Genomic DNA, 12,200 nt, shown 5'->3' with positions numbered 1-12,200 from the left:
GGAGTTTCTAGATCGGGGTAGTGAGGTGGACCCCTGAATTGTTGATAGCACCAACCAGACTGAAGAAAAAGGAGAAAGCGAGCTGAGCACCAGCGCTTCTGCTTTGTGACCAGCTGCCTCAAGCTCCTGCCGCCATCACTTCCGCCACCATGACAGACTGCACTCTTACTGTGAGCCAGAGAGACCCTTTCTTCTTCCCTGAGTTACCTTGTCACAGCAGCAACATGGCTACTTAATTCAGCAAATCAACATACAAAACCCTGGGCCAGTTGCTTTAAAAATACAAATAATAGGACTGCAGAGATAACTCCGCTGTTACGAGCACTGGCTGCTTTTCCAGAGTACCTGGATTTGATTCTTGGTGGCTTACAACCATCTGTAACTCCAGTTCTGTGACACTAGATGCTCTCTTTTGGCCTCCTCAGGCACCAGGCATGCACATGGTCCACAGATATACATACAGACAAAATATACATAAAATAAAAATAAATCTCTTCTTAAAACATTAATAAAATCAGGTATGGGGCTCACGCCTTTAATCCCAGTATGAGACATATATCTATTTTCAAAACTTTCAAAGGAAGACCTTGAAACTTAGTACTGGCAAAACATTCACAGCCTGAGTGTATGTGTGTGTTTTGAAATAAGTCTTGCTTTATAGCCCAAGACTCCGGGTTCTTAGCCTCTTGACAGCTAGGGTTATAGATGGGGTTATAGATATGCATTACCACACCCAGCCTTCCAAATCACTTTAAAAACTAAAACTAGGGATAATAAGAGGTAAATTTAATCGTGGTACTTGGGAGGCAGAGGCAGGTGGATCTCTGCCCATGAAAGTCTTTCAAAGCAGGGAAGATTAAAAAGTCCTTGTCCTAAGCACAAGTTTTTATAGTATTTGATAGAAAATATCCTTTTATTTGCATATTTGCTATTTCTTTTCTTTTTTTGGTGGGGTTGGGGGGTTGAGACAGGATTTCTTTGATGCCCTGGCTGTCTTGGAACTCTCTGTAGGTGAGGCTGGCCTCAAACTCAGAGATCCATCTGCTTCTGCCTCCTCAGGGCTGGGATGAAAGGCGCATGTCACCACCACCCATCTCACATTTGATATTTCTTGCAAAGTGACCACCTGATGACAGCAGTGAGGGAGATCTGGGAGGGGTTGATCCCAGAACACTTATCTCAGTGTTCCATTTACTTTTCCATTTACCGATGGGATAGAATACAGAAAATAAAGGTCATATCTATGCAGCCATTCCCAAATGTCTATCTCTATCTAGCCTTACCAAGTCTTTAGGCTTTAGACTTCTTCTCCAATCTGGGTATTGAATGAAAAAATATAAATAGAAAAGGACACAACTGCTCCTTGGTATGGTGAAGGACTGTAGATGTGAGGGAGAGCCAGAGGCAGAGACACCTGGGGAGTCCGGAGTGGACAAGACCAGACTGAACTGGGCAGTGTGAGGAGAGGAGAAGAAACAGGAGAACCAGGTGTTGCAGTCATGAGACCAAAAGGTAAAAAATGGGCTGGTAACCAAAATGTCTGGATTATATAGAAAACAGACTCTGGGGGCTAGGGCACCTCAGCCCTAGGGCTGGGAAGTTCAGGGTGAAGGGTAGGGTATACTAGACATACCAACTCATTCCAAAGTACTGAAAGATGCTGGAAGAACCTGGTGGCTTTGATAAGTTAAATAGGCGCACCTCAGCCGTTTGCCCCGCATTTGGGACTTGGGTTTGCTATCTAAATTCAGCATGATCATAACTTCCTCAATCACTTAATGAAGCACACATCACAATACTTGGCACACAGTCGACACAATGCATACTTCAAAGCTATAGTTTATAGTCAATGGTCAGCGCCCATTCGTACAAAGACGAGGGCTCTGCCAGATGTCTCTGGGTATGCTCTCCCATATATCTATATGATAAACTTTCTTTTCCACCACACCGAGGAGCATTCATGTCCATTTCTTTCCTTTTTATTTCGTTCCCCCTCCACTGGACTGTGGGCAAGAGCCACGTGGTACTCAAGGCCTGCAGTGCCCGCAAAGGGGTGGCCTTAAGGCCCCTCCATCCTCGGTCTGAGCACGTGGACAGGCAGCAGGCAGGGGCATGTGCACGGCATGCTAGCTGCTGCCGTAGGCGGTCGGCAAAGCTTCCTCTAGGATCGGTGGCTCCGCATCACGCTGCAGGCTCCCGACTGGCCAGGTGGGCGGGACCCGCAGACGTCGCACCCTATTGTTGGCCACGCTTGCAAAGGCCTTGCTAGCCCGAGGGGCGGGACCTCTGGCATTGCGTCTTGCTATTGGCTTTCCCAGGAAGGCCGGGCCCTCAGTCATCACTCTCCATTGGCTTCGCCGGATGGGGGCGGGCCCTGAGGTTGCCACTCCCCACCGGTGTTTGCGTAAGGCCCGGGCTGCGGCGCTTCTGTGTTGTCATTAGGCCGCAAGTAGAGGACACGGGCAAGATGGCGGCAGTGGCTGGTTTGGTGCGGGGGCCTTTGCGGCAGGTAGGTAGCGCCCCCCGCACGCCCGCGGCTGCCCCGTGGCCTCCCTGAACCTCTTTCTCTCTCCCTGCCAGGTTTCTGGGCTTTTGAAGAGGCGTTTTCACCGCTCGGCGCCCGCGGCACTGCAGGTAACCGTCGCCGACGCTGAGTGAGGCCGGGAGGGAGTCCTCGGTCCTGGGCGCAGGCCTGAGATGGCCGGGTGGGTTCGGACCCTGGAGCGGCCGAGTCCTGCGTCCTGCGAATGAATCGCGCTGCCTGTGTCCCCGCCCAGCGCCTCCCACACTGACACCCATCCCCGCGAAGCCAGGGGCATCAACAAGCGACCAGCTCTTTCCCTGACACCCCCCCAACACACACACACACACACATACGAGAAATTGTGGTAAAATAGAACTTTAAACCTCTTGTTAAAATATCAAGTTCAGTGGCATCGATTGCATTCGCCATATACAATATTCATTTCTAGGACTTTTTATTTTTTTTTTTTTTTTTTGATCACCCAAACAAGAACCCTGGCCGTTACACGATAACTCACACTAGTCCAACTGCTGTTATATACCATATTGTACTTTTCTGGCTTTGTGAATTTGCTTGTTCTAGAATGTTATGAGTTGAATCGTTTGTTCTTTTGTATCTGGCTTATTCTCTCAGTTGCTTCAAGGTTCACCCATATTGTGGAATACATCAGAATTTGTCCCTTTGGAAGGTTGAGTCATAGCCTTTGTATACTTTATACATTTATTCAAGGATATATATTTGGCTTGTTTCCACCTTCTGGGTTTGTAATGGGGTTGAGAACATTGGCTGCAGATACATGCTTGAGTCCCTGCTTTCTGTTCTTTGGCATATACATATCTAGAAGTGGAGGGTTTTACCATTCTACATATTAAAGCAACAGCTCCTGCATTGGGCAATAGTGAGTGCTTAATACTTACCCTTAGTTAGACTTCTTTGCTAGTTCTCTGCCTCTTGGTACTCCAAGTGTAGTGATAAAAACAGCCTAGCATGCTTTCTGCTTAGGAAACTGCCTATGAGGTAGTTTAGGTGGTTGTTTCCTGGGTGTATATCAAACAATACAACCAAAGTGTTCTGTAAGTTTTCATTAACACCTAGTGAAGGATTAGTGGCAGGGTGGATTAGTTATAGAGTGTTGCTTTTTAAGTTCTTGGAATTTTGTTTTTGGGGTTTTTTGTTTTGTTTTGTATTGTTTTTTTTCGAGACAGGGTTTCTCTGTATTGCTTTGGAGCCTGTCCTGGAATAAGCTCTGTAGACCAGGCTGGCCTTGACCTCACAAGAGATCCTCCTGTCTCTGCCTCCCCAGTGCTAGGATTAAAGGTGTGCACCACCGATGCCAAGTATTTGCTTTGTGAATGTGTGGGCGTGCACATGTGCACTTGAGGTCAACTTCCAGGGAATCAGTTTTTTCCTTCCACCATGTGTGACCAGAATCAAATTTGTCAGATTTGGCCATCTTGTCTCTTCAGAGTGTAGGAATTTTAAAGGGGGATTACCTGTTGAGTGTTCATTATGTTTTGTGTTGTGGGAAGCCTAGATAAATATAAAGAAGGGGATTTCCATAGTATCTAAATAATCCTTTAGCTTATTTCCTGTTTATATAAATACCCCTGTGACAGTTGACAGTTCGTGAAGCTATTAATCAAGGTATGGATGAAGAACTAGAAAGAGATGAAAAGGTATTTCTGCTTGGGGAAGAAGTCGCCCAGTATGATGGTGCATACAAGGTAACTGAAATAGGTAAATCTGATTTAGAATTAAAAAGTACCGATTTGCCCTGACAAACACTTGGAAGTCATGGGGTTAAATCTTAATTGTAGGTTAGCAGAGGCCTATGGAAGAAATACGGTGACAAGAGGATCATAGACACCCCCATATCAGAGGTAAGCCTTCCAGACCAGCTTTGAGAAACTAGTTGAGTATTCAGTTTTAATTTCTGTGGATGTTTTCTTAGGCTGATGTTTGCTTTACAGATGGGCTTTGCTGGAATCGCTGTTGGTGCAGCTATGGTATGTACTTTTATTTATGAAGGTCATCTAAGGAGATTCCCTTTGGTATATCTTCTGAAAATGTTGTTTGAGCTGGGTATGGTGGCACTCACCTTTAACCTAACCCCAGCACTTGGGATGTAGAGGCAGGCAGATCTGTGAGTTCAAGACCAACCTGGTCTACAGAGTGAGTTCCAGGACAGCCAGGGCTACATAGAGAAATCCTGTTTTGAAAAACCGACAAAAAAAAAAAAGAAAGAAAAGAAAAGAAAGAAAATATTGTTTGTAATATTGGAAGAGTGGAGTGGTTATTTAGCAGTCTTGCTTGTTCTGTTTATCTTTTTAACATTGATGTTTCTCCTTGACAGGCTGGGTTGCGGCCCATCTGTGAATTTATGACCTTCAACTTCTCTATGCAAGCCATTGACCAGGTTATAAACTCAGCTGCTAAGACTTACTACATGTCTGCCGGCCTCCAGCCTGTACCCATAGTATTCAGGGGGCCCAATGGTGCCTCAGCAGGTGTAGCTGCTCAGCACTCACAATGCTTTGCTGCATGGTATGGACACTGCCCAGGGTTAAAAGTGGTCAGCCCCTGGAATTCTGAGGATGCAAAAGGACTTATTAAATCGGCAATTCGTGATGATAATCCAGGTCAGCACAATAACATTTAAAACTGACATGAACTCTGCATATGAGGATCAGGGCATCTAGTGAGGTGTAGCACAGCATATATAGAGTGCTAATGACTTACAGACAGTAAAGATAGAAGTATGCTTTTCCCTTTCACTGTACGGTGCTGGTTACTTGTGTACCCACACCATTGGCTTAACCTTAGCAGATAGAATTATACTGACCAAGCTGCATGTGTCAGCATGTAATCCATCCTGAAGTTTCTGGACTGACAGGCAAGACTCCTTAGTATTCAGAAGATGAATGGTTTCATTCCTGGTCATTTTGTCTGCATTTTTTTGGGTTTCTTGTTTGTTTGAGCACTTATTATAATGTCTTGCAGTGGTGGTGCTGGAGAATGAACTAATGTATGGAGTTGCATTTGAACTTCCTACAGAAGCTCAGTCAAAAGATTTTTTGATTCCTATTGGAAAAGCCAAAATTGAAAGGCAAGGTAAGAACACCTTAGTATACGTTAACCATTACATTTACGGTAGCCCTTGTGTTTGCATAGATCAGAAGTTACTGCCTTGTAATCTGACTTAAAAAGTAAAGGATAAATGAGTTCAAGGTAGGCTCTCCTGGATCCCTGTGTGGTACATGTGTATTTCATGTCCAGGAATACCACCTCATTGCTTAGCTCATTGAAATAAGGTGAAGGTGTGATAAGACAAGTGCTATAGCTCGATGCAGAATCACCCGTGCTACATTAGTTCCACTGACCTCTAATCTGTGACCACTTTACTTCAGGGACCCACATCACTGTAGTTGCCCATTCAAGACCAGTGGGCCACTGCCTGGAAGCTGCAGCAGTATTGTCTAAGGAAGGAATTGAATGTGAGGTAAGTGGACATTCTCTCACCACATACACACACAGACACACTCTCTCTCTCACTCTTTAAATCAGAAACTCCTTGTAAGACTTAAGGCTGGTGAGGTGGCTTGTTGTAGGTAGAGAGAACTGTTGAACACATACACAACACAGTCTCTCTCTCTCTGTACCTTCTATAGAGGACTTGAGTTTGGATTGTATCCCCAGGACATACATAGAAACAAAAACAAAATAAGCCAGACATGACAGCATGAGCCCTGGGGAGACAGCTAGGAGGATCCCTGATGCTTGGCCAGCCAGTCTAACCAATTAGTTAACTCCAGATTCACTGAGAGACCATTTCTTTCTATTTTTTAACAAGATTATTTGTTATGTATAGTGTTCTGCCTGCATGTATGCTTGCACGACAGAAGAGGGCACCAGATCTCATTACAGATGGTTGTGAGCCACCATGTGGTTGCTGGGAATTGAACTCAGGACCTCTGAAAGAGCATCCAGTGCTCGTAACCTCTGAGCCATCTCTCCAGCCTGGGAGACCATTTCTTAAAAAAAAAAAAAAAAGATGGAGAGCAATTGCAAAATAAACCTGAGGTCATCTTATATGTGTGCACATACAATCGCACATTCACAAGATCTGGTCTTGGAGCTGGACTTCAGAAGTAATTGAATCTAATCTCTTGCGTAGAACCTACCAAGTAGTTCTTCTTGGAAAGTATTACTTACTGTGTTTCATAAACTATAAAATGAGGATTCTACTCCATAGGGTATGATGGTGTAAGGCCTGGTACACATTAAGCACTCAACTATTTATTTTAATAAGAGATGATGAAACCAAGGAGGGTAAGTGAATCCTATATGTGAGCAAAGCTTCCTGTGATGGGAATACATGTTTCTATAAGTTCATTTACTTTTTGTTTAAGACAAGGTCTCGCTGTGTAGCCCACACTATCCTCAGACGTGGTCATCCTGCCTCAGCCTCCCAAGTGTTGGGATTACAGGTTTTCACTACTACACTGCTTTTCCTTTTAGTCTCTATGATTGTATACCTATTGGTGGGTGGGTTCAATTTTCCTAGATCCAGAGGTTAACAAAAACAAAAAAGTTTTGGGGTCAGTGTTGTACTTGTCTCTTGGATCCTATAAAGCCTATTTACTGCATCTTTAGGTGATAAATTTGCGTACTATCAGACCAATGGACATTGAAGCCATAGAAGCCAGTGTCATGAAGACAAATCACCTTGTAACTGTGGAAGGAGGCTGGCCACAATTTGGAGTGGGAGCTGAGATTTGTGCCAGAATCATGGAAGGTATTTCAAAGAAACTGGTTCTAGGATACAATCAAGCTGTAGTAAACAGCGTACTTGACTACCAACTAGAAGAAGATCAAGCTAGGGGTGACCGAATTTGTCAGTCTAGGGTTTTTGTCCTTCAGTTAAGTCGAAAGCAGTGACCTATAACTAGGGTTAGTTCATTACCTTGTTTTCTCTTTCCAAGTCCCAAATCAGCCTCTCAGGTGAGCCTTCTCTTCCCCAGGTCCTGCATTCAATTTCCTTGATGCTCCTGCTGTTCGTGTCACTGGTGCTGATGTCCCTATGCCTTATGCAAAGATCCTAGAAGACAACTCCATACCTCAGGTCAAAGACATCATTTTTGCAATAAAGAAGACACTGAATGTCTAATTTGGACTTGGAATATCAAGTCATTGAGATTTATTTAAAATACTTATTGGGACTTCATCTGATGTGTACTGAGAAACTTTCCTAGTTATAAAGTCAACCCAAACACGGCAGCAGGTGTCTCTGTGCTGGTTTAAATACGCTTATGAGTGTGGAAAACTCTACTCCCCGCCCTAGATGCTATACTTCCTTTGTCTGTTACAGTTGGTTCAGTCTTTGAATAAGATTGTTATAAATATTTTCCCTCTTTCACTACAAGGGGCAAGAATGTTGCAGAGTCCTGGTGAAAGATATACCCCAGAAGATAACTTATATATTTAAAAAGTATATTATCTACATTTTCTGTTAAGTTGTTTTGATAAAGAATAAAGGAGTTTCCTACCTAAGAGTAATTATATCTCCCCCATCCCCAGACCAGGTTTCTCTATGGCTGTCTGAGAACTCTGTATACCAGGCTGGCCTCAAACTCAGAGATCTGCTTGCCTCTGCCTCTCAAATGTTTGGATTAAAGGCACGAACAGATACCACTGTTGTAATCCAGACAAACCTGGCCTCACCTCTCACCCACCTGTGCATGGCAGGTGTATGGACCCTGGATCTTTAAAAAAAGACTCCCACCAACTTATCTTTCCCACTGTTCCCCTGGAGCAGACAGGACTTCTCCTGTCTCCCTCTTCTTTCTGTTCTCTCTTTACCTCCCTCTCCCCCCCTTCAATAAAACTTCTCACTTAAACTCTATTTGCCTTGTATGTTTGTCTCCCTCCCTCCCCCCCCCCCCCAGGTCACCCTCTCCTGCCAGGAATCCACCAATGTTCCCCTTGTGCTTTAACATTGATGACAACCACCCGGGGAATAACTGTATTTTTATATTAGTGAAATAATGGATGTGGAAGTCTTTTCTTTTTCTTTCTTTCTCCCCCCCCCCCCTTTCTTTTTTTTTTTTTTTTTTTTTTTTTTGAGACAGGTTTCTCTACTGCTTTGGAGCCTATTCTGGAACTAGCTCTATAGACCAGGCTGGCCTTGAACTCACAGAGATCCTCCTGCCTCTGCCTTCGAGTGTTGGGACTAAAGGTGTGTGGCACCAACGCCTGGTGGATGTGGAAGTCTTGGAGTACTATTAAGAAATTAGTGTTAAAAGGAAAATAACTTGATACACTATAAAGCAATCATAGCCTCCTTAGTTTTTTTTTTTTAAAGAATTTCATTGTATCCCTGACTGGCCCACAACTATCTGTAGACCAGGATCTCATAGAGATCCACCTGCCTCTGCCTCCCAAGAACTGGCATTGAAGGTTTGTGCCACCACAATTGAAGGGTTTTTTGGTTTTGTTTTTTTAAATTTCCAGGACCATATGCATGTTAGCCAACTGCTCTACTACACCCACGGAACCTAACTATTTGCTTTTATTCACATATCTGAAACTGTACCCAAAATTGAAAAAAATGAAAGCAGACACACTTGGATTCAGGTTTCTATCTGACTGGTCACTAGTCCACAGCACTTGTACACAGCCTCTTCATTCATTTACTTTTTTTTTTTTGAGGTAGGGTCTCATTGGCTTCAGATTCATTAATTAGTAGAGGGTGACCTTGAGATTTTGACCCATCTACCTCCACCTCCCAATTGCTATAGACACATGCCACCATGCTTAGTTGATACAGTGCTGGCAGTGAGCCAGAGCTATATAAGCACACTGCAACTGAGCTACACCCCCAGCACAGTGTACTTTTGACATGAAAAAGTGCTCCTCACAGTGACAAGACCGGATATGCCTGCCATATATGAGCCTTTTTAGAACTTGGTGGGAAGGGTTGGTTTAAACAAGTTATGAACGCATACTGATGGTCTCTACATAGTAAGGGTTCCTAGCAATTACAAAGGAGGTAAGGAGACAGGGTAGGAGGGAGTGTACTTTATGACACATTTCTTCGCAAAATATACTATAGAAGATCTCATCTGAAATAATCTAGCAAAGTCACAACATACTTTCTTGACATGATTTATTTTAATAAAAAATACAGCCGAGTATGTATCACAGATTACATGAAACTATATACAATGACATTCTTTCTGCATAGTAACCAACACTGATGTGTGTATTTAAATTTTAAAATGGATTTTAAAAAATAATCCTTTAAAGTGCAATTTATTTAAAGGTTTAAGCAAATCACAGAATGAAAGATTTCTAATAACTGATTAACATCAAAAAAGATGCTGAAGTTGGATAAATCAAATCAGAAGTGATTGCCATAGGTGCCAGATTCACTTGTAATGGTGACTCTCCCTCTACCCCACCTGGACTTAACTGCTGAGGACTGAGACTATCCTTAACTGGCAAGCGCTCTTTCTGTGGTTAATGTTTTTCTGTTTTGGTACATTCTAACTGAAGAGCCACACTGAGAATCCCCTGTCCTGGGGAAGGGAGAATGAAGAGAGCTCTTGCTTCTCTGCCTCGGCAGTGTGACTGCCTTGGTTACAGTGTTAGCATCTGAGGGGAACTACCTAAGAAATAACCAGAAAAGCTTCAGAGGCGTGAGCTAGGAGAACACTTCTGATAGAATAGGAGGGACAGCAATAGGCCAGTCACTGCTGTGACAGAATATTGCCACTGCTTTTGTTTTCCTGTCATTTTCCTTTAGCTGGTGAAAATGATCCCTTATGCTGTTGCCCTAAGGAAGCCCATTAGAGTCACAAAGCAGCAAAATGTTAAGGCAGCAGTGCTGGCCCCACTTGATTCTACTTGGAGAGCATTTTTCATCCTGAAAAGACTTTCTTACTGCACTATGTGGCAAGACTCTGCAAGGACTCACTCTAGGAAGGGGCTTGTGGGGGGCTGTGCAAGGACTCACCTAGGAAGAGGGACTTGGGTAGGAGTGGAACAGCCCAGAGCTTCCCCTCCCAGTGTGAACAGGCAACATCAGCCAATCTTAGGAGCACTGTGATCACAGGTTTTGGCTTTCCTCAAAGTTCCCTTTTGGAAATTCTGGATGGAGCTGAGCAAGGCCCCACGGTTCACGCCATTCATATCCTGGGGCAGGAGCGGGACAGGCACCTCTGTGCCTGAGGTTGTCGAGGGACCTGCTGGTGGAGGCGGAGGTGGTGGAGGAGGTGGAGGCAATGCAGAAGACAGCCCTGCAGAGGAAAAAGAAGGTCAGGCTCCGCCTTTCCCCCCACCCTGCCTGCTACATGGGCCAGGGCAAAGTGAACTCTGGGGAGACTGAATGTTCTCAGTGGGGCCAAACACCCAGTGTTCAGGGTGCTTTCAAACACTAAAAAAAGAAATAGAACCTGAAGCAACAACGGGGGATTTAAAGGTTGTTATCTCTCCAAGTGATAGTCACGTGAAAAGAGATCTGAATTGAGTGTCAGGGATCACATATAAACCACACAGTGATACTTCTTTAGAGCGGCTCAGATTCCATTCCTACTGAGTACACAGGGTGAGACAGCTGCAGGCCAAGTTGGGCCAAAGGGATGAACAACCCCTAGCTGCTTCCTTACACAATATCTGAAGATTGCGATTAGCTAGACTAGACCAGCAAGCCCCAGGGATCCTCCTGTCACTACCCAACCTTGCAGTTTTACAAGCATGCACTGCTGCTCCTTGCTGTTTATTTTGGGTACTGGGAATCCAAACTCAGATTCTCCAAGCATTGCGACAGGATCTCGCAGTACACAAAACTACATCTTAACTTGAAAAGCGTGGACTGTTATAAAAGATCCAGAGCCTAAGTACGTATATAAGTATATGGAAAGTAAGCCATTATTTGGCTTTAAGGAGACACAGAACTTGATGACAAAAGCAGGAGTGACATCTGTTGGCCTGTTAAAGAATAAGCCACTCAGGATTCTCAACAAGGAGCCAATGCCAGCTGCTTACTGGCATTTTGAATCTGTTTTGAATGATTTCCTGTTGGGTTGAATTAAAGAAACATAAAATGCTAGTACTTGTCAGCAGGGATTTTAGAGAAAGGGGTCTCTCCCCGGCATTGGCATTCTTAGGAGAAAACGTGCGTGCGTGCGTGCGTGCGTGTGTGAGAGCGCGCGCGTGTGAGAGCGCGCGCGTGTGTGGACGCACACACGTGCACATTAGGGATCGTAAACAAAGAAAGGAAACGGGTATCTAAAACATCCTTCAGGTGAATCATTTAAATGTGTATTTATTGTGTGTTCGCATCTAACAAGCATACCTGGAGTATATGTGTGGAGCTCAGAGGACCTGTGGAGAGTCAGTTCTACCATGAAGGTCCCGGAGACTGTACTCGATTGTTAAGGCTTTCGGGGCTGCATCTTTACCTGCTGAGCCATCTACCGCTCCTAAATTTCATTTTGATTTTTGTTTCGTAAATCACCAGGTAAACTGTTCTTTCCAAAGTAGTGAAACACCACTGTCATACTAGACTTATGTGTGGTAGTTATGAACATTGTGGTCTTCTAAGACCCTACTTCTGTGTTACCACACTGCTATGAGCGGCAGAAATAACAGGTAAGACACTTTGTCCACTAAATAT

At 44.2% G+C, this 12,200-nt stretch overlaps 2 protein-coding genes across 22 annotated transcripts in view; one reads left to right on the top strand and one right to left on the bottom strand.

The window, feature by feature from the left end:
• Window positions 1-2,419: 2,419 nt before the first annotated feature.
• Window positions 2,420-7,748, top strand: Pdhb (pyruvate dehydrogenase E1 subunit beta). Its single transcript, XM_051206701.1, has 10 exons — window positions 2,420-2,509; window positions 2,581-2,634; window positions 4,141-4,248; window positions 4,342-4,404; window positions 4,495-4,530; window positions 4,878-5,163; window positions 5,525-5,635; window positions 5,932-6,023; window positions 7,178-7,319; window positions 7,546-7,748. Exons 1-10 carry the CDS (start codon window positions 2,468-2,470, stop codon window positions 7,689-7,691), a joined length of 1,080 nt encoding a protein of 359 aa, XP_051062658.1. The 5' UTR covers window positions 2,420-2,467; the 3' UTR covers window positions 7,692-7,748.
• A 1,924-nt stretch (window positions 7,749-9,672) lies between these two features.
• Window positions 9,673-12,200, bottom strand: part of Pxk (PX domain containing serine/threonine kinase like) — a 65,997-nt gene continuing 63,469 nt past the window's right edge. For 17 of the 21 annotated variants that reach the window (XM_051206739.1, XM_051206738.1, XM_051206737.1 and 14 more), the window contains one exon: window positions 10,779-10,821. Coding sequence is in view for 4 of the 21 variants with exons in the window: in XM_051206732.1 (XP_051062689.1) it covers window positions 10,607-10,821 (215 nt within the window). In the remaining 17 variants the exon portion in view is untranslated. Of the gene's footprint in view, window positions 10,822-12,200 lie in introns of all 21 variants that reach the window. The other 4 variants (XM_051206732.1, XM_051206733.1, XM_051206734.1 and 1 more) reach the window with 1 other exon arrangement.

The sequence above is a fragment of the Phodopus roborovskii genome, unplaced genomic scaffold (assembly GCF_943737965.1).
Source record: "Phodopus roborovskii unplaced genomic scaffold, PHOROB, whole genome shotgun sequence".
Classification (NCBI taxonomy): Eukaryota; Metazoa; Chordata; class Mammalia; order Rodentia; family Cricetidae; genus Phodopus; species Phodopus roborovskii.
Note: the sequence above shows the minus strand (reverse complement) of the source record. Positions and strands in the feature narration are given on the sequence as shown.